Below are 23,949 nucleotides of genomic sequence, written 5' to 3' on the forward strand. Positions count from 1 at the left end.
GTGTGTGTGTGTGTGCATGTGTGTGTATAAACATATATCTTTATATATATATACATACACACACACATATACACACACATTTGTGTTGTATCTATTGTGTATAGATTACATATGAATATATATGTATATATACATGCATAATAGGATAAAAAGTATATATGCTATCTACTTATGATAAAATATAAGCTCAAACATATATATTCACATAGATATATACACACACACATATATATTTATGCATAAATATATTTATATATATATTGTTGCATATAAAACCTGAAATACAATAAACATAAATAAATGTAGATAAAACAAAATAAACTGAAATAGTAATAAGCCAAAATGTCCACAATAATAATAATAATAATAATAATAATAATAATAATAATAACTTATTCCTTTTCTCACTTATGCAACAACAATAAAAACAACAACAAAAACAAAGCTGAAGAAGAATTCATTCACACTTATATATATTATAGCATACATATATATTTACATGCATATACGTATTTATAATAATAATAATAAATAATAATAATAATAATGATAACAATAATAATAATAATAATAATATATATATATATATATATATATATATATATATATATATATATATATATATATATACATACATATATACATGTGTATACATATATATATGCCATTATATTGCGCAGCCAGAGCAGCAGCATACAGCAAAAGCAAAGAACAAAAATTGATGAAGGTAAATGGTGAAGAGGTGAATTCTGCTAATCATGAGTCAACCAAAAGTTTCACGAGAGTTGCCAAATAACAAGAATTTATTCAATACAAAGCTAAAAATAATTATAAATGATACATATAAACTTAAAAAGTTAATCTGTAATTAGAAATTTTAAGATCTTTATAATGAATAAGAAAAAAAAGAAAAAACATATATTTTATAAATTGCCTTCTTTGATCTTTGATTTAATATCCAGACTTCTAATATAGATATAATTATCTCCCTTACAATAACTGGCCACCAGGTTGCACCACATGTTTAAGATATTTAAACCATTTTTCTAAAAAACATAATATAAATATAATGTAACTTTTGTTTAAAAATAAGACAAAAAGAAAAACACATTTCATGAATGTCTTGCAAATTGTAATTATTTTCCATCTATAAGAAATATCTTGCTTTGTAAAATGTTTAATGTAGTTTAACTTATTTAACTTGAGCTATATCACACTGATGATTTGAAATAAGAATGAAATGGTGCTATACATAATTATCTATAATTAGAAATTTCAAGATCTTTGTAATGAGTTAGAAAATGGCTAAATATGCATATTTGATACATCTTCATTGGTTTTTGATTAAAAATTAAAATTTCTTGTGCTAAAATTTTGTACAGTGAAACTTTTGTTAAAATAAAACTTTAACTAAAGAAAATTTTTTTCCAAAACATGATTTATGGTGAAACAAGACTTTTGCAAAAATAATAAAAGTTTTAAAATATTTCTTTTATTCTTTCATTTATTTCAGTCATTTGACTGTGGTCATGCTGGAGCACCGCCTTTAGTCGAGTAAATCAATCCCAGGACTTATTCTTTGTAAGCCTAATACTTATTCTATCGGACTCTCTTGCTGAACCGCTTAGTGATGGGGACGCAAACACACCAGCATCGGTTGTTAAGCAATGTTGGGGGACAAACACAGACACACATGCAGACACACACACACACACACACATATATAAATAAATAAAAGGCAGATTGTATGACGCATGTGTACAAACAGCCATGCTACATGGCAGTGAAACATGGGCCGTGACTGCTGAGGATATGCGTAAGCTCGCAAGAAATGAAGCCAGTATGCTCCGATGGATGTGTAATGTCAGTGTTCATACTTGACAGAGTGTAAGTACCTTGAGAGAAAAGTTGGACCTAAGAAGCATCAGTTGTGGTGTGCAAGAGAGACGTTTGCGCTGGTATGGTCATGTGACGAGAATGGATGAAGATAGTTGTGTGAAAAAGTGCCACTTCCTAGCGGTTGAGGGAACCTGTGGAAGAGGTAGACCCAGGAAAACCTGGGACGAGGTGGTGAAGCACGACCTTCGAACTTTAGGTCTCACCGAGGAAATAACTAGAGACCGAGACCTATGGAAGTATGCTGGGCGTGAGAAGACCCGGCAGGACAAATGAGACCATAACCCATGGCCTCTACCTGGGATGTAGCCAGTCCACTTATGCATGCCTTTCCTTCTTGGGACACAAAACTCCACTTGTGAAGACCTGTTGAGGCAAGTGGAAATCAGAACCAAAATCGAAATCGATCAACATTAATGGAAATTGTAGCTGTGATACCAGTGCCGGTGGCATGTAAGAGAACCATCCGAACATGGCCGTTGCCAGCGCCGCCCTGACTGGCCTCCATGCCGATGGCACGTAAAAAGCACCATCTGATCATGGCCGTTTGCCAGCTCTGTCTGGCACCTGTGCCGGTGGCATGTAAAAAGCACCCACTACACTCACGGAGTAGAAACACTGCCAGATCAGACTGGGCCTGGTGCAGCCTTCTGGCTTCCCAGACCTCAGTTGAACCGTCCAACCCATGCTAGCATGGAAAGCAGACATTAAACGATGATGATATATATATATATATATTATATATATATATACACATACACATGTATATGCATGACGGGCTTCTTTCAGTTTGCGTTTACCAAATCCACTCACAAGGCTTTGGTCGGCCCAAGGCTATATTAGAAGACACTTGCCCAAGGTGCCATGCAGTGGGACTGAACCCAGAACCATGTGGTTGGTAAGCAAGCTACTTTGCCACACATCCACTCCTGCACCTAGTATCTTAACTTTTCTTTCTTTTGTAAAATAAGAATTTTGTTTAGACAAAATGATTTCTGTTAAAATACAACTTTTGCCAAAATACAAATTTCACTGAAACATAATCTCAACTTCTAGCAAATTTAATAATTTTTTTTCTAAAAAAACTCATAGCATTTTAAAAACTATTTCAGTTATTACCTTTCCTCTCAATATAACCCTAATTTTTTTCTTTTTATCCTACTATGATGACAACGTTGACAATGGTGATGATGACAACAATGACCACCATGACCACCACCAAATTCTCCACCATCATTATTTCCACAACTAGCACAATCAACACTGGAGCTGCTATGTTGTCATATGAACTGCAGCCAAACCTTCCTCAAATAACATCCTCACCATCCTAGAAAAAACATTGGATAATGTTGCCCTGTGGTTTCTTGCACATTGGGAAAAAATAACACTGTCACAGGTGGAAAGCTTTTAACCATAGATGTGCTCAGTCACATTCAACCTAGGGCTAGACATCAACTCTCCTCAAATCTCAAGAGTCTTTCTGAAGATTCTTGCAGAATATAGGATGGTACTTTCTGCAAGTCAACAATGCAAGTTTCATTTCTAATTCCTTTCAGGCAGCATTTTGGATGTTGTGCCAAGAGCACCTTTTACTACAGAAATAATTGTTGTCTTGGTCTTCCACAGTCTCCTCAGCATTCTGGCTAGATTTTGGGATTTCTCAATGATTTCAGTTTCCTTGGTACTGACTCTGCTATCATAGAAAATTGAAAAGTCTTGCACCATTTGCTTTTTTTGTCCTCTATAATCATGCCTGGTCTTCTTGCCTCAATAGTATGGTCAGCCTTTAAAGGAAAGTCCTACAAGATGTTGTAATTCTCATTCTCTATCACAGCCTGTTTACTATTTTTTTAAAAGTCACATACTTGACTAACATCCTAATGCACCTTTTTGCCTACACTCATATCTACACTTGTATCCCTTTTGTGCTAGTCTCTTGCACTTACTCAAAACGTGATCAGTACTCTCATCCTTTTCTGCAGATTTTATATTTGTTGTCTGACTGGGCTTTGATGATCTTTACCCTGATCAAAGCTTTCATCCAGTTGTGCACTAGAATCAATGTAATCGACTAGCATGACTCTCCTAAAAAATTTCAAGCCTTCTACCTATACTAAAGAGGATTGTTGTTGCTGTTATCATTATAGTAGTGGCCAGTAGAATTTGTAGAATGCTGGACAAAGTAACTTGTACTGTTTAGCTACTTAGTTAATATCCCTTTATATTTTTCCTTTAAAACATTGCAAAGTTTGACTTTGCTTTTCTTCCTGTTGCTGGGCCTAGTTCAATGATCAAAGACATTCCAACTGTAACCATACACTTTAAAGCTTGCCAATGCAAGATAATGTCATGCATGAAGAATAAAAACTGGACAAACTAACACCATGACTCAAAGCTAATAAGAATCAACACACCTATATATACACACATACAAAGACCCACACATACATGGTTACAGGCGGGTGCCACATTCACATCATGATGAGCCCACTACAGTGCATTGTCATAGAAATGCACCCCCCTCCAACAGCCTCTCCTTAGCTTAACTTCATCTGGACCTTCCTAGTATGAGTAAGTATATACACAACCACACACACAATTACACTTACAGATGCACTCACACATATAAATATGAGTACACATGTACCAAGATAAAGACCAATGTGTGTATGTTTATGTGTGTATGTGTGTGTGTATCACATCACATACTCAGACTGTGTACAAACATGCAAAACACAAAATACAGAATAAGTCATACATCTGTGTGTGTATGTATGTGCATGTAAGTCTCTCTCTCCCCCTCTCTCTCACTATATATATATATATATATGTGTGTGTGTGTGTGTAAACATACATTAATACATATATATATAAATATATATATACATATGTATATATGCATGTTGTGCATATATATATATATATGCATTTATATACATTGTATATATGTATGTGTGTATGATGTATGTATGTAAATACACACACACACATGCACAAATGCACATAAACATACACATGGACAGAAGCACATACATTCACCACCAAGATACCATCACTATCACATATACACATACCCATATAAATGCACACACATCATGTGAAAAGCCAGAGGTTACATTACTGTAGAATAAGATTCCTTTCGGAAAACTTGTGGTTTTTAGCCAGAGGAATGGATTCTGGTTCACTTATTGATTGAAAGCAACAACTACAACTATAACAAAAACAACCATAACTGCTACAACAATGACAATCATCTACCACCACCACCACCACCATCACCATTACTTCTATCAACTATAAACAATTACTTAATAACCATCACCACCACCACCACCACCGCCACAGCCACCATCATCACCACCACCATGACAACTACTGCTAGTACAACCATTGAAGCTATTACAACATTCATTCACAATCAACACCACTACTACTACTACCATCATCACAACAACCTCAGTACCACTGCTATCAACCACCACCACCACAACCATTAGAACCACCATCAACTCCATGTGATCTACATCAACGCCACCACCACCACTACCACATCTATTACCACAGCGTTAGTACCAACACCATCAGATTGACTTCAATGGTATCTCATCAAGTACCATCACCCCCCACCCCTGACTACTACAATATGATCCCATATGCCACCATCAACCACTTTTTACAACCGCCATCACCACATCTTCACTTTCCCACCTTCCGTACTCCCACCCCACACAGTTTCATTACCAGCACCATTACAAACTGAACACCATCCCATCTGCTACCACTAGAACTGCCAGCACCATGACCACCACTACAATAGCAACACTAATACAACTACCATCATCATCATCATCATCATCACAAATACAAATATCATCTCATCATTTACTACAATGATATCACCAACACCACCACCACCAACACCGCCACCACCACCACCACAAACAAACAAACACAATGCCATTCAGTCTATTACAACTACCACTGCAACTACCAACAACGAACTATCTTCATGACTACAACAATACCATTCCATCAACCATCAGCAGCAGCAGCACCACCACCACCACCACCACTGTCACCACTGCCACACCACTACCATTACCACCATCACTACCACATGCAACAACCCATCCTACCTCACCATCAACAGCCAACAACTCCACCATCCCCATTCCACCATCTTTCCCACATGTGTAAACTCACACCACCCACGACACCCACACCAAAAAAAAATCAATACATTAGCCTACTAATGTAGCAACCAGCGGTAGGTTAATCTACCATTAATAACATTACAGTAGCAGCTCTCAGACCGTCTCAGATGCCAGTTCTATACAAGCTAAATGCATCGCATCAGAGTTCTGTCGCTCGTTGCTGCACCAAATGCATCCTGACAGCTGTTTTCAGTTTTCCTTACATTGTGTTTGTGTGTTTGTGATTGTTTGTTTTCACTGTGTGATAATAATAGACTTTGCACAGATTTACTTCATATTCGGTTTGTTTCCGCGTGTGTATGCACGCATGTGGATATGTGCTCGCTTGTGTTTATGTGTGTGTGTTTGTGAGTATGTTTGTGTGTGTCCCTATGGATGTGTGCATTTGTGTGTGTATAACAATATCTCTCTGCAGTATATACGTATGTATGTATACTACAGGTACACCTAAACACATGTATGTATGTGTGAGCATACATGTTCCAGTGTTAATTATACACATATACCCACGTATATAAATGCATCCATATGTGTGTATGTGTATATATATATATATATATATATATTATATATATATATATGTATATAGCAAATGAAAGACAGAAGGTGGAATATATGAGAATTCATGACAATTGTTTCGACACGTCTAGCATTGACTGATTCCTCTTTGGTGAGACACTCAACAATTAGTTCAGGAGCATCCAGTAGTGCAGATGTATCTTGTCCGGTGATAAATAAACACAACTCATTAAAATGACTGTTCCACAATGTAACTTTCCATTTTGTAGAGATGAAATATCTTCATTTATATAGAAGATCAAAAATAAAATCACAGATGGCAAAAAGAGAAACAAACACGCAATCCAGTGAGAAAAGCATATATATATGCTACAGGCTTCTATCAGATTCCTTCTACCAAAACCACTCATAAAGCATTGGTCCACTTAAAGCTAAAGTAGAAGACATTTTACCAAAATGTCATGTACTGAGACTGAACCCAACACCACAAGGTTGGCAAACAAGCCGTTTAAACACAGCACTGCATAATACATACATACCTGCATCCATACACACACAAACATATATTTTATATATATATACACACACACCCATCACATATATAAAATATACATTTTATATATACATTTACATATGAATTTAAATTTCAGAGTTGTCTACCTTGCCTTTAACAAGAATTATCATTAACAGCAATACTTTTCTTTCTTTTCATTACAGATGTAATGTTAATAAGTTAAAATTCCTTTTAATGGTGTTCAGAACCTATAAGTTAACTTAGCTCCTATTTTATTGTATATCATTTATGCTCAAGATATCTCTGGGAAATTTTTCCTAAGTCATTATTTTAAATTGCTTTATGAATAAATCCTTTTCACTAAATATTTAAATTACATCTCTGGTGAGTTAACTTGGGCTACCTTGATGACAATATAACCTTCATTTAACAAAGGTATCTTCAGCCTGATGAACAGCTAGTGGAGTACTCCTCATTCAGCAATTATTACTTCCGAGGTTCTGCTAGCTAGGAAACATCGGTAGCCTGGATTTTACCTGTGCCATTCCCTCAATTTGGATTTTTATTCACATTCATAGCAACTCTACTTTCTAACTGTGAACTATAAAAACTTTCTATAAAAACTTATGAAACTTTGATATGGGAAAAATCTAGAACCTTCTACACCAATAAACTACTATTGTTCCTGAAAGATGTTTTTTATACCTGTTATGGACTGCTTGAAGCTTACTAGCTTCCTACACCTGGATCCTTGGAACTTACAATTACATATCATTGTATATATATATATATATATATATATATAAAACATGTGCTATACTCCTGGTGGCCAACTGTTACAGGGGAGACAAGCTCCCCTAAATTAAGTTAAGTTGAGGCTAATTTTATTGTCTAGAATTTACATCAAAAAGTAAAGTATACAACTTTGATAATTTTATTCTACACATTATTTCTAGTTGTATGTTGGAGAGTGTGAGTTGTACAATATTTTGAGGGGGTGGATCTAACTGAACTTAAACATAGCAAGAATTAAAGCTATATGCAGTAAAAAGAGATGCAGTCCCCAACATACACTCACATTCAATTTTTGAACAATTAAAATTGAAGAGTCATCTCCCTTGTCTCTTGACATGAAGTATCACTAATGTGCATGTATGTGTATTGGCCATTGCTTGCCATGTTTTCGAATTATAAATCCACTGTACTGTCTTACAAATATTAATTGTAGAACTGTTTCTGTAATTTGGCAACTTTTGCATACAGTTGGTAGACACAGAGAAAGAGGGAGAGAGAGAGAGAGAGAGAGAGAGAGGAGTAAGACAAAGGGATGAAGAAAAGAAGAGCAGAGAGAAGAGGGTGGGAGTGGGGAAAAGGTGAGGGGGGTAAGGAGAAGGAAGTGGTAAAAGAAAAGAGAGTGGTGAAAAGAAAGCTGGATACATGAGAGAGAGTGAGAGAGAGAGAGAGAGTGAGAGAGAGAGTGAGAGTGACGGACAAAAATAAAGTGAAACTGAGCAAAAGAAAGGAGGAAGACAAACAGACATACAGATAAAGAGATAAAAGGGAGAAAGAGAAAGGCAGATATAGAGTGAAAAGGAGTAAAAGGAAAGCGGGAGAGACAGAAAGGAAGGAAGGAAGAAAAAAGGAAGGAAGGAAGGAATGAAGAAAGGAAGAAAGAAAGAGATAGGTAAAGAAAAAGAGAGAAAGAAAGAGAGAGAAAGGAAAGACAGAGAGAAAGATAAAGAGAGAGAGAAAAAGAAAGAAAGGGAGAGAGGAGAAAAAGAGAAAGAAAGAGAGAGAAAGAAAAAGAAAGAAAAAAGAGAATGAGTAAGAATGAGAAATAGAGAGAGAGTGAGAGTGAGAAATTGAGAAAGAGAGAATAAGAGAAAGATACAGAGAGTAAGGGAAAGAGAGAGAAAGAGAGGGAGAGAGTAAAAGACAGAAAGAGAGAGAGAGAGTAAGAGAGGGAGAGAGAGACTGACTCTAAATCTGGTGCAGGGCAAGTGATGAATAATACTGGTTGAATAGTGAGTTTGGCACTTCAGGGGGTTTTAATGTTGAGAAGCAAATAGCTACCTGTTCGAGTGTACTTTCTGGCAAGCACCTTACCATCTTGGGAGACAGTCACCTCCTTGACTGTCTCCTGCCTTTCGTCCTGAAGGATGGTCTTGTGCGTCTCTGTACCATCGTAATTCTTCACACACATCGTCAATGAGGTCTGTGATGCGACGGGTCGAAAGTCAGTCTCCACCTTCAGCAGCAATGTTGGTGGCGATTGGTTGGCAGTACTTCTGCTGCTGTTGTTGCTTTTGTTATTGTTGTTGATGTTGGCGTTGTTGGTATTGGTGCTGTTGTGGCTGTTGTCATTGTTGTTGTTCACTGTTGAGACATGTGACACCACCTATGCAAGGAAAGATGAAGCAAAAACAAAACCAAAAATTGCAAAATTTAAGTGGAAACAACAGCAGCAATAATAATAACAGTGAGAGAAGTGTGACCCTATCAGGGAGGCTCTACAAGGGCCATGGACAAGCTGTAACCCACAGGGCTTTCTAAATGGCACACCTAACACAAAATTAACTTTTTGGTGGAGCAACCCACCTGATGATAAGTCATATTTCACGTCGCCCAATACTTGGGAAAGTCTGTCCATGCCTACTCTCTATGTTTGCCTGACCAGCTGGAAATAGCAGCCAACTCTTCCTCAAACATAGGAAAAAAGAACAACAGTTACAAGCAGAATGATCATAAGTCTGCTCAGTCAATGCAGGCTTGTCACAATGGTAAAGATGTTTCTTTTGCAGCCATGATGTCCAAAGTTCAGTCCCAAATGCACAGCATCATGAGCAAATGTTTTACCATTGCATCACTGTGTTGCTACTTAGCCCCAGATGAGTTTTGATCCAGTAAACCAATGATTAAGCGCCTTCCATTTGTGACCATTCCATCTAATTTTTTGTTTCAAGCAATTGTGTAAATGGATTTGGTAGATGGAAACTGAAAGAAGCCTGTTATATACATACATATGCGTAGGTGTGTGTGTGCATTCCTCACACCACTTGACAACCGGTGTTGGTGTGCTTAACTTAGTGGTTTGACAAAAGAGACTGATAGAATAGGTACCAGGCTTAAATAAGTACTGGAGTTGATTCATTTGAATAAAGTTCTTCAAGATGGTGCCCCAGCATGGCCACAGTCTAATGACTGAAACAAGTAAGAGATAAAAGATAAAAGATGATAGAATAATATAAAAACAGAAAAGAAAGGTTCTTACCCTTTTAAAGGGACTCCCATAACAGGCATCACGATAATGGCGAGCATGGCTTTCCAGTGGAGGCCCACCAATTTCTCCAAGGGGCAACAACCGTGGTGAACCTGTCTGGTTTGGTACCTTGTATTCGCGCTCTGAATTGTGAACTTGTGATCTTTGAACCGTGAAGACTCGATGTATGTCATCAAAGCCCCGTGCCATGACGCCAGTTTTAGTGTGGGCCAGATCAAATGTGTGGCCCAGCTCATGTAAAGATGAACCGAGGCCTGTAGAATAGTTGGCCCAGTAATATTCGCTGGAAGTAGATTATTATTATTATTATTAGTTGGAATAATAGTAGTAGTTTAGAAGATGTCACACAATATCAATTGTTATATTATAATGTGAAGATATTGCATGCAACAGGAATTTGTCTTGTCTGTCACATCACAAGGATCTCAGGCAGTACTATACACACTATGCCTGCAGTTCCAAGTAAAGCTGATTTTTGAATTACAATTCTACAAGTGTCCAGTTATTACTTCAGGTTGGGTGGTATTGAACCCAGTGCTTTGAGGACAACAGGAACAACTGTTATGTTTGACTCTTGCTTAGATGTAGCAACAGCAAGAGTCAAACATAAAGGTGTACTGCAAAAATATGTTTTACTTGGAACTGTACACATTGCGTGAAGCGTGGTCTGTCTGAGGTCCTTGATGTGACTTGACAGACAGTACATTATTATCATTGTTGCTGTTGTTATTATTAATTATTATTATTATTAAGACAGTGAGCTGGCAGAATGCTTAGCAGTATTTTTTCCGCCTTGATATTCTGAGTTCAAATTCCACTGAGGTCGACTTTGCCTTTCATCCTTTCAAGTTCAATAAAATAAGTACCAGTTAAGTGCTGGGGTTGATGTAATCGACTAACACCCTCTCCACAAAATTTCAGGCCTTGTGCCTGTAGTAGAAAGGATTATCATTATTATGGCGTTGAGCAGGTAGAATTGTTAGCATACCAGAGGAAATGTTTAGCAGCATTTCGCCCATCTTTAGATTCTGAGTTCAAATTCTGTTGAGGTTGACTTTGCTTTCCAAAATTTCATGGTCAATGAAATTGCTGCCCTTGTGCCAAAATTTGAAACCATTATCATTATTATTATTATTATTATTATTATTGAGTGAGAGAGCAGTGCATACCAACAAAGTGACTCTGGGGTACAAATATACAAAGCCCAGTATGCCCATCTGATAAGGGTACACAAGGCACATGCATCACAACCATATGTGTGTGACATGGTGATCTCATGTGAAGATAGACCTTGCAGGTGGGGCCTAGTTACAATTTTCTTCAGGTCGAGTAGCCCATCCTGCTCAAAAGGTCTCTGAATAAGGGTTTTTTGAGGATGTTGAAAGAAACACCCATGTTTCCAAAAGTAAATTATCCAAACCTCCAAAGAATTCCTCTCAACACATGGCTATGATGCTTCCCCACTACTTCTGCTTGTGATCAGTGATGCACATATCGTCAGCCACTAAGGGACATGCTCAACTGGTTAAGGTCAAACAACTGACAAGAAAATCTGTCGTATTGAGAAGAATATTTGCTGTAGCCCATCATTTATACCAAGACCAAACATTGATAACACTTCTCATCAGTTAAGATCAGAAGCATTGACAGCCACTGCCTGGTACTGCATCAGGATATTTATTATTATTATTATTATTATTGTTATCATTAAGGCAGCAAGCTGGCAGAATTCTTAGCACACAGGACATTTCGCCCGCCACTATGTTTTGAGTTCAAATTCCACTGAAGTCGACTTTGCCTTTCATCTTTTCAGGGTCAATAAATTAAGTACAAGGGAAACTCTGAGGAGGATGTAACTGATTAGCTCCTTCCCTAAATTTCAGGCCTTGTGCCTATAGTAAAAAAGGATTATTATTATTACCATTATTGTTATTATTGTTGTTGTTGTTGTTAGTAGTAGTAGTAGTAATGGTGGTGGTAGTAGTCGTAGAAGTAGTAGTTGTAGCATTAGTACTACTTTAATAGTTGTAGTCGTAGTCATAGTTGTAGTAATGTTTAGATGTATGCACAAATGTGCAACATTTGGAATCAATGTCCTTAATATCAGGTCACAACTAGTTTCCTTAGATATTGAGGACCTTCCAAACAACCCTTGCAATTCCCAATAAAACAGAGTTCTGCATTAATGCCATTTTCATTGTTATTCTGATCTCGTTAAGGGAACTACCAAAATCTGTTGGTAATGGTACCTAGTGGCCCTATAACTTTTGAAACAACAGCAACAGAACCAAAACAACAACACTAGCTGTAAAACCAAAACAATTACTACAGAAGCAGCAATACCTAGAACAGCAACAAAAAGCAATTACAACAGCAGCAATAAGCATCCTCAAAGCAACAACAAACCCACTATCAAACACTTCCCAAAAGAAAACTTTCAACTGACTCCTTCACCTCTTCCTCCTCAGCAGAAACACAAACATGAATGCACACTTAATCAACGACTCACCTCCACACCTCTCTAAATCAGAGATCTTGCAGAGCAAGAGACCAACCTAAAGAGATCAGTGACAAAGAGGGGGGGGGGAGAAAAACAGAAAACAGCTACAACATGTTCACTAGCTTTGTCTCAATCGCATAAATCATAACCACCATCAATCAAACTTCCCCACCAATCTTCCCCGTTCAGCATGTCTCCTAGGTAACAAAATGTCTCAACACCTTTCACCTTTGAATTATTTCCAAGATCCAACATTCCAACATTCTCTCCATATTCACCTCCCCCCATACACACCTTATCTTTTATCTTCTATCAGTTTCAGCCATTGGACTGTGGCCATGCTGGAGCACTGCCTTGAAGAACTTCTAGTCAGAAGAATTGACCCCAGCACTTATTCTTTTACTTGTTTCAGTCATTTGACTGTGGCCATGCTGGAGCACCACCTTAAGGGGTTTTAGCTGAACAAATAGATCCCAGGACTTATTCTTTGTAAACCTAGTACTTATTCTATTGGTCTCTGCTACGGGGACATAAACACACCAACATCGATAGCCAAGCAATGATGGGAGAGACAAACACAAATATATATATATATTTACATATTTACACACACACACACACACACACATGACAAGCTTCTTTCAGTTTCCCTCTATTATCAAATCCACTCATAAGGCTTTGGCCAGTTGAGGCTATAGTAGAAGACACTTGCCCAAGCCCCACAATGGGACTGAACCTAGAACCATGTAGTTGGGAAGCAAATTTCTTACCACACAGCTACATCAGAACCTATTTTATATATTTAAAAAAAATCTGGTCCTTATTCTATCAGTCTCTTTTTGCTGAACCACTAAGTTACAGGGACATATACAAACCAACACCAGTTATCAAGTGGTGGTGGTGGAGGACAAATGCAGACACACACATGACAGGCTTTGTTTAGTTTCTGTCTAAAAACTCCACTCACAGCTCAAGGCTGTAGTAGAAGACACTTGCCCAAGGTGCCACACAGTGGGACTGAACCCGGAACCATGTGGCTGGGAAGCAAGCCTCTTACTACGCAGCCTATACATGTAAATGTGGTTGTTATATCAATTGATATTGTCTTCTACCACTACCTGTTTCAGTGAAGTCGCCCAGAGCATGTACATATAAAAGACTTCACTTTTCGACAGCCTTCTTGCACACTGTACACAGTCACTTCCTTTCTACTTCCCACCTAATCTTGGGTTTTAATTTTGCCTTTGTCTTGCTCATATTTACTGCTTCCGTAAGACCGTGAGCTGGCAGAATCGTTAGCATACCAGGAATAATGCTTAGCAGTCTTTTGTCCATCCTGATGTGCTGACTTGGCCTTTCAACCTTTTGGGGTCAATAAAATAAGTACCAATTGAACACTGCAGTTGATGTACTCAATTTGCCCCCTCTTCCAAAATTGCTGGCTTTGTGCCAAAATTTGAAATCAGTATTTACTGTCTTCTTCAATCCAACCATATACACTCTCTGCTACTAACATGATACTTTATGTGTGTGTGTATGTGTATACATGAATGCATGCATACATACATACATACCTACATATATACATATATATAGTAGAAAGGATTATTATTATTATTCTTATTAAGGTAGTGAGCAGGAAGAATTGTTAGCACACCAGCTGAAATTCTTAGTGGCATTTTGTCCGTCTTTACATTCTGCGTTCATATATACACACACACTTATATATATGTGTAAGATGGAATCTCCTATTGAAAATGATGCATGAGTGTTTAGCTTTTGCTGAACGAACTACAAAAATGATTTGTTTATAGCAGGGTTTGCTAAACTTTTTCGACCATCGGCCCCCTTTGCCCACTTCTCCTTCCGCATCAACCACCCTCTTCATTTAAAATATCTTAATAACTTACCTTACAGTACCATATCTTAAATGCATACCAGGTACTGATGCTGGCAATTAAAATGTTAGCTAAAATATACATGTATGACAAATTAAGAAATTGTATTGGAGATGACACTCTTTTTACTTTTAAAACTATGTGGTCGAGTATACCGTATTAAACTTTCAATTTTTATGAAATTGTTTTCACGGTTAGAAAATGTGAAAAATGCATTGTATTGCTGGAATATCTTTTATTGAAATTGGCAACATGAATGTGAGGGATGAGCATGGTGCTGACCAAGTATTTCAAGCAGTTCGTCTGGGTGAGCTGGTCTTTCGCACTCTAACCCTCATTCGACCCCTTGGCTATCATCTACCCCCTGTAATCTCTCGCCAACCCCAGGAGGAGGAGGGGGGGCTCGGACCCCTTTTGGTGACCCCTGGTTTATAGTGATCAAATTTGCTGTACGTTAGCTCACTCCCTTCAAATCAACATTGCCTGTACAGATACACAAATGTGTCACTCATCAGATGTGGAAATCATTGCAGAGCAATGTGAAATGAGGTGCCTGGTCCAGCAATTGAACTATGATCTAGTAATCAGGACTGTAATACCTTAACTACTAGGCCATATATATGTGTGTGTGTGTGTGCCTATATGCATATATATATATATATATATATATATATATATATATACACACACACACACACACATTATATGTGAGTATGTGTATCTACATCCACATATATATACATACATATATACATACACATGTATGTACACATGTATATGTATATACTCACACATACATATACATATAGATACATACATACACAGAGACACAGATGCACACACTCATTTACATACATGCACACATACACATATATTTGAATATGTCTGTTGTTTATATTTCATAATCAACCCAAACCATGCTGCCATTGACTAGCCCACACAAACACCAACAAATCCATTCTTCTGCATATTACTCACAGTAATAGCACATACAATGATTAGTAGATTGGCAGAAGTGGTAGAGCAACACACAAAATGCCTTGTGTTAAATCAACCACGGCTCTCTTTATGTGTCTGATTTCAAATCATACAATGACAATTCTAACTTTCATCTTTTTCCTTTCCAATTGATGGTAGTTAAGCCTTATACTATGGAAATTAGATATATCTCCTCAAAATTTCATTACTTTAAACTGCAAAAAACAGTTTTATACATCAATTTATCTTTTGTAGAAGAATGTCAATGTTTGAAACGGGTTTCTTTTGAGATATATCAAGTGTATTGAAGCAAGGTGACTTGTAGAAAATAGCAATTCTATTTATTCATTTCAAATGTTGGCACAAGGCCAGCAATTTCAGGGTGCAGTCAATTACAGCGACCCCCATTGCTCAGCTGGTACCTATTTTATCAACCGCAAAAGGATGAAAAAGACAGTCACTTGACAGAATTTGAATCCAGAAAGTAAACACAGATCAAATGTTGCTAAGCATTTCACCCTGCATGCTAATGATTCTGCCAGCTCACCACCTTCATTCATTTTATTTATTGGTAGATATTTAGTATCATTACTGGAGTAACAATGAAGTTTAATTTCACAGTGAAAGGGATAAGATTCATTAATTACAATATGAAGAGAATAAGGAACGTCATCAATATTATAATCTATTTCATTGGTGTAAACATCACCATTGTTGCTATCATTGGTTAACCCTTTTATGGTGGAAATTCCATTTCCCTTAGCTGTGGAAATTCTATTACTCTTAACTGCAGCAGACAGTTTTAACTACCAATCTATTTTTTGTTGTGGAAGGTCATATTTGAATCTGTTTTTTCTTTGAGATATGTCAAGTTTATTGAGACAGAAGATATTGATCCTATTTTTTTTTTTTGATAGATATTTAATATAATTACAGGAATAACCATGAAATTTAATTTTGCAGTTAAAGTGTTAATAAAGAAAGTACCAGTGAAATACTGATGTTGATTTTAATTGATGGTACCCCTCTCTCCATCCTTCGATTTGTGTCTCTCTTAGAAATCAATATTAGAACACACAAAGATGGTGAGCTGATTGGATTGTTAACATGCCGGGCAAAATGCTTAGTGGCATTTCATGTCTTTATGTTCTGAGTTCAAATTCCATCGAGGTTGACTTTACCTTTCAACCATTCAAGGTTGATTAAATAAGTACCAGTTGAAAGTTAGGGTTGAAGTAATTGACTTCCCCACTCACCTGAAATTACTGGTCTTGTGCCAAAATTTGAAACCAATATTAGAACACAAAAGCAGCATGCTGGAAGAAATGTTGGCAAATCAGACCAAAAATACTAAGCGAAATTTCTTACAGCTTTGTTATGTTCAGGATTCAAATCCTACCGTGGCTATCTTTCATTCTTGTAGGTTTGATAAAATAATGTACCAGTCAAGTACTGGGGTCAATGTAATCGACATTCTCCCTCTCTTCAAAACTGCTGATTTGGATGCCAAAATATGAAGCACTACAACAAACACATTGCACACATAACACCACTACACACACACATAACACACAAATACAGCAAGAACAATACTATCAACAACAATAACTACACAAACGACAACAACAACATCAGTAGCAAATGAACAATAAAAGCAGCGATGGCGATGGGGATAGAAGTTAAAATAAAGTAAAATATTTTTTCTGTTTTTCTTCACCTCAGATAAGTGAATGGTGGTGGTGGTGGTGGTGGTAGTGATTACGGATATGATGATGATAATGATGATGATGATGACGGGAGGTGATGAGAAGTACAAAAAAAAAACAGAACCTACGAAGAATGTTTGGAAGCTGATGTAACATGGCAAACAGCAAATTATGCAACTTTTTTTGTGATGAGGTGGTGGAGACGGTGGTGGAGAGTAACAATCCTGATCTCCCTCCCCTCCTCAACTCCACCAATCACCAGGCAACAACCCCCTCCTCTGCACCCATTCTAGCACTACACACTCCTCCCACTACCACTACCACCAACTAATGCATGCCCTACCCCCACACCTCCTTCACTATCTCCCCTCACTACCACAAATAACAACACCACCACCACCACCGCCAACAACACCTTAGCTACAAACGCTACCACAACCACTGTTGGTATCATTACTGTCACCACCACCACCACCACCACCACCGCCGCCATCTCAACCCCCACCACTAACACTATTGCCACCATCACCAGTATCAGCATCACCACCAGTACCACTGCAATAACTAACATCATAAACACCACCACCATCACCATCACCACCCACAATCTGCATGTGATACCCAGAAGAGCTGGCAGGTAGTGGTGCTAGGGAGTCTTTCAATGTTACTCATTCACCAAGTTCATTCTTTAATCAAACACACACACACACACGCACGCACACACATACACACACACTTATTTATATATACTCATATATACCCACACTCCTATCTCTCCAGACAAATAGATTTATAATAACACACACACACACATGCACACACACACACAGAGGCACACACACACACACAATCACACATTCTTTGTACATGCATTCACACATTCCTTGCATATACATTCCTAACATACACACATGTCTGTCATACAACATTCATGCAACATTCACATTCATGCAATCACACTCAACATGTTTACACAACTTTGTTATTACACACAGGAATCATACACATATATGCATTCACATGCACACACAGATACTTGTATGTATATACAAGCAAACACACAAAACCTCATACACACACACAAACATACACATGCACATACTTATGACTACATATTATATACAAAAGCACCCATCCATGTTACGCACAAACTCACCCAAAATAGTACACAGACACACACACACACACACACAACCATGCACACACACACATGTACATAAGCACATACATGCACATGTATGTACATACACACACACACACAAACACACAGCACCTCTACAAACCAACAAAGAAGCTCTATACATAACCGCAACCTGCTAGAAATAGTAGCCAAACCTCCCTTATATCACACGTTGCCATCTTTAATGTACTCTAAGGTACTCTTATAAGTATATGGGATGGTGATGGCCAGAATACTTTTGACTCTAGCTCTGCTTGATCATAACTGACCAGTGGCTGAATTAATCCATTGCTTGGGTTACAGCCACCAGATGTTTCTTGTCATTAGCAGAAAAGATTTTGTTTGTAAGAATTTGGCTGGCTAGGGGGCCAAGTCTGTGGCCTAAATATACAGTGCTTTTTGAGCTCAGTGATCCTTAGGTCTCTGAAAAGGGTCAAGAGTGAAGGGCATTGACCTTCATCCTCTGACTAAGAAGGAAAAACTTAAACAAAAAAAAAAAAATTGAAGTTGTAAGTGCATAAGTTTGTGGTGGCATCTTGGGCAGGTGTCTTCTGCTATGGCCCTGGGCAAATCTATGATTTGTGAGTGACATTGGTAAATGGAAACTGCTTAGTGGAAGCCAGTTGTGTGTGAGTGTGTGTCTGTGTCCATGTGTGTGTGTGCATGTGTATGCATATATGTGTATGTGTGTATATCTTTATATATATAAAACTGAGAATGTGTGTCTGTCTGTCTGTCTGTGTGTTTCCCTAAAACTTGAGAACTACACAACCAATTTCATTCAAATTTTACACATGCCTTACTTAGGGTCCATGTAGTATCATGGGAAAAAAATGTTCAACTTCTTGCCTAGAGCGAGCCCATAGCAATATCATATCTTCTCCACTATTTCAGTATTACGTGTTAAAAGTGATACAAAAATATTTCTCTATTTTATGTCAGATGCTTTCACTTTAACAATAAAAATAATAATAACAATTGAATTATATGTAGTAAGTAATAATTAAAATCAAACTAAAGTATAATATAATCGTAACATAACAAAAACTAAAAATAGCAATTGGTATAAAATTGCATCAATGATTTTAACTTGAGTAAGTGGTTTCACATGAATGGGAATAAATTAAAAATAAAATTAGCGTGCAGAAATGGAATAGTCCAGATGGATAATAAAAAATTAAATTAAAGAAAAGACTATTGTCTATAAAGTATACAATGTAGAGAAAAAAGAAGAGCTAACAATTCCAGTCTGTTATATATTTTGAGTATTGTTATCACTAGCGATATCAAGATATAACTTAGTATTTTGCATTTTATGTGTAGATGTATATATATAGATGTACATGTAATATGTACACATATAAATACACATATATACATACACTAGCACTATGACCCGGCAACGACGGGTCTTTAATGCTAGTATATATATATTTCCCTATATACTCCTTATTTGCTTCCTTTTCCAAAATAACTCCTCATATTGAACTCTACTATTTCCCTCTATTTAACCATCTCACATCATCTCTGATGAAAGGATATCCCTAATATGCCAGAAACAGCCGTAAGACAATCTCTTTATAAATGTCTTGAAAATTCCACACAGCCTTGGCTTTGTTATCTCATTTTATTCAACACATACACACACACACACCACACACACACACAAGCATTCATGCACTCGTCTCCTGTTTCTTCAGACAGCAGGTCATCGGTCTGCTACAAGTAGCAGTCAAAATCCTCCCTTTGGGATGACCTATGATGACATATTGAAGGGTGGGCAGGCTGAAAGAGTGTGAGCAGAGAGAAAGAATGTGGATGTAGGGGAGACAAGTGGTGGCACAAGCGTGACTGCAAAGTTCTATATCTTCAAATTAATTTCTCTCCTCTCAATTTTTCCCTGAAGAAAGACTCTGTCCAAAACGTTGGATTTTTCATTGCCCATAGCAAGCTAATGATACAGACTTTGTTGATTTTACTAAATAATACAACTTTGCTGACACAGCCTAATTGGAAACCTTTCGGAGTTTGTTTGAGCTTCTATATGGTGATGATGATGATGATGATGAAGAAGAAGAAGAAGAAAAGATGCAATGATTTTCTATTGTTTGTTGCACTTAATACACTGAAACCTTGAAGAGCAAAGACATACATATCTACATACATACACACATAAATACATACATATGTACATAATATACATACACTCATATATATATATGAATTTGGCGAAACTGCAGTATAAGAAAAGTTAAGTTTGTAAAAGTTTTTAATTTTCATCTCACTAAATTTATCCAGCTATTGTGTATCTAGTGCACTCTTCGCCTTGAATGTAATGATATATGTATAATATATGGCGTGTACTGGTACACCGGCGATTATAATTAATTTTATTGTATCGCATTTATCTTTGTTTACATATTCTCTCGATAAATTTCTGACCGTTAGACGATATACCACAATCCCCTATTTTGTCGGGTTTGTTCTGAGTCTGCGCAGTGTTTTTAATAGTTTAGAAAGAGCATTTCGATAGACGCACATGGGTCTATTGATATGGTCTTCCCATCATTAACAGGAATCTTACTGAAGAGCCAGCCTGAGTAAATAAATACTATTTTAATTACTGAATTTGGCGAAACTGCAGTATAAGAAAAGTTAAGTTTGTAAAAGTTTTTAATTTTCATCTCACTAAATTTATCCAGCTATTGTGTATCTAGTGCACTCTTCGCCTTGAATGTAATGATATATGTATAATATATGGCGTGTACTGGTACACCGGCGATTATAATTAATTTTATTGTATCGCATTTATCTTTGTTTATATATATATATATATATATATATATATATATATATATGCATATGTATGCATATACATAAATACATACATATATAAACATATATAAATATGTAATTACATACACACTTAAATTTATGCATACATACATATGTGTGTGAGCATCTATATGTGTGTGTGTGTGTGTGTCTAAATATATTTATACACACATATCTGCCGGTATACATAAGTATAGATACATATATATATATATACCCATGCTAGCATGGAAAACGGACGCTAAACGATGATGATGATGATGATGATGTATGTATCTGTACTTATGTATGCCATATATATATATATATAATATATATATATATATATATATATATATATGCATATGTATGCATATACATAAATACATACATATATAAACATATATAAATATGTAATTACATACACACTTAAATTTATGCATACATACATATGTGTGTGAGCATCTATATGTGTGTGTGTGTGTGTGTCTAAATATATTTATACACACATATCTGCCGGTATACATAAGTATAGATACATATATATATATATACCCATGCTAGCATGGAAAACGGACGCTAAACGATGATGATGATGATGATGTATGTATCTGTACTTATGTATGCCATATATATATATATATATATACATACACACACACATAGACACATACTCAGGCATATATGTGTGATTAGGTTAACAACAGCGATAAAGACTCCGCCGGTTATGACGACGAGGGTCCCAGCTGATACGATCAACGGAACAGCTTGCTCATGAAATTAACGTGCAAATGGCTGAGCATTCCACAGACACGTGTACCCTTAACGTATTTCTCGGGGATAATCAGCGTGATGCAGAGAGTGACAAGGCTGACCCTTTGAAATACAAGTACAACTCATTTTTGCCAGCTGAGTGGACTGGAGCAACGTGAAATAAAGTGTCTTGCTCAAGGACACAACGCGTCGCCGGGAATCGAACTCACAACCTTACGATCATGAGCCGAATGCCCTAACCACTAAGCCACGCGCCCTCACTACAACAGCGATATAACATCTATATAAACAAAATATTTTTCCTCCCAAATGATAAAGTTAACATTGCTTATTATTATTATTATTATTATTATTATTATTATTATTATTTCATTATCATCATCTTCATTTCAAGATGAAAAAAGGGGAAAAATATTAACTGAAATATTATATAAATAATAAAATAAAAAAAACAAAAAAAAGCAAAAGACAAAAAGAAAATTGCTAAATCTAATATAATTTTTTTTAACAATTTATTTTCTTTATTTGGATTATATTTATCTAAATATCAGTTGTCTAGAAACTTTTAAACTGAAAATATTTTGGTGAGAAATTTTCGTTTTATCTATATTTGGGTGTCTTATTTATTCTTTCAGATTATTTATTTGTTGGTTTATCTACTTTTAAATGTGTGTGTGTGTGTGTGTGTGTTCGGGGTGGGTACTCATATTTGTGTTTGTGTGCTTGTTTCTATGTTTCTATATTTTACATGCTTTTGAAGGGGTTAAGTATGAGTATTTAGGTATGTGTGTGTGTGTGTGTATATATATATATGTGTGTGTGTGTGTGTGTGTATGCATGTATGTATGTATATGTATATCAATATGGCTATGCATGCTTGTTGTGGATAATATTATTTCTATGAATATGTTTATATATTTTGGACATTTTGGATGAATTTAAGTCTGAGTTTGTATGTGTATGTATATTTATATATGTGTGTGTGATTGTGTGTGTGTGTGTGTGTGAAAACAGGCATGAACACGTGTAGGTTTCAGTTTTGGAGTTTCACTTTCTAATAGCAATCACTACAACCACCACCACACCACAACAACAACAACACTAGAACCACTACCAACACCAAAATCAATAAGTGATCATCAATGTTATTTGCTGATATCTTTCTTTCATTTCTACCTTTCTGTTTATCCTTCCTTCTTTCCTTCCTTCCTCTGATCCCCTTCCTCCCCTCTCTCTCACCTTCTCTCCCACCTCTGTTCCTATCATCCATCCATCCAGCCAGCCAGCTTTCTTGATATCACAAAATGTTTTGCAACAACACTGATGATGTCTTTCATTGAAAATAATTCTCTCATCCCAAAAAGTCTGCTTCACCTCACTTCACCACATTCCATCACATCTCACTCTACTCTGCCTCACTCAATTCCACTACACTCCATTCTATGCCACACACACACACTCCATTCTACCTCAGCCAACTTCATGCCACCTCACACATTACACAGTACCACTCCTATCCACCTACTCCACTCCACTCTGCCATACTCAAACTCCACCCACTCTACCTCAATAAAGTCTACACCACTCCACCAGACTTACCTCCTCTCCACCTCAATAAGTTCTACTCAATTACACCCCCTCCACTCACCCACTTCAATAAACTCCACTCTACTCCA

The 23,949-nt window shown here is 36.7% G+C and overlaps 1 protein-coding gene across 1 annotated transcript in view; it reads right to left on the reverse strand.

Moving 5' to 3' along the window:
• Positions 1-975: 975 nt before the first annotated feature.
• Positions 976-23,949, reverse strand: part of LOC115224507 (putative zinc metalloproteinase C607.06c) — a 135,619-nt gene continuing 112,645 nt past the window's right edge. The window contains exons 4-6 of the mRNA XM_029795417.2: positions 10,415-10,706; positions 9,217-9,541; positions 976-1,046 (exon numbers count right to left, since the gene is read on the reverse strand). Of these exons, the coding sequence (XP_029651277.1) occupies positions 991-1,046; positions 9,217-9,541; positions 10,415-10,706 (673 nt within the window). The 3' untranslated portion in view covers positions 976-990. The remainder of the gene's footprint in view (positions 1,047-9,216; positions 9,542-10,414; positions 10,707-23,949) is intronic.

Source organism: Octopus sinensis, linkage group LG25 (assembly GCF_006345805.1).
Source record: "Octopus sinensis linkage group LG25, ASM634580v1, whole genome shotgun sequence".
NCBI classification, from domain to species: Eukaryota; Metazoa; Mollusca; class Cephalopoda; order Octopoda; family Octopodidae; genus Octopus; species Octopus sinensis.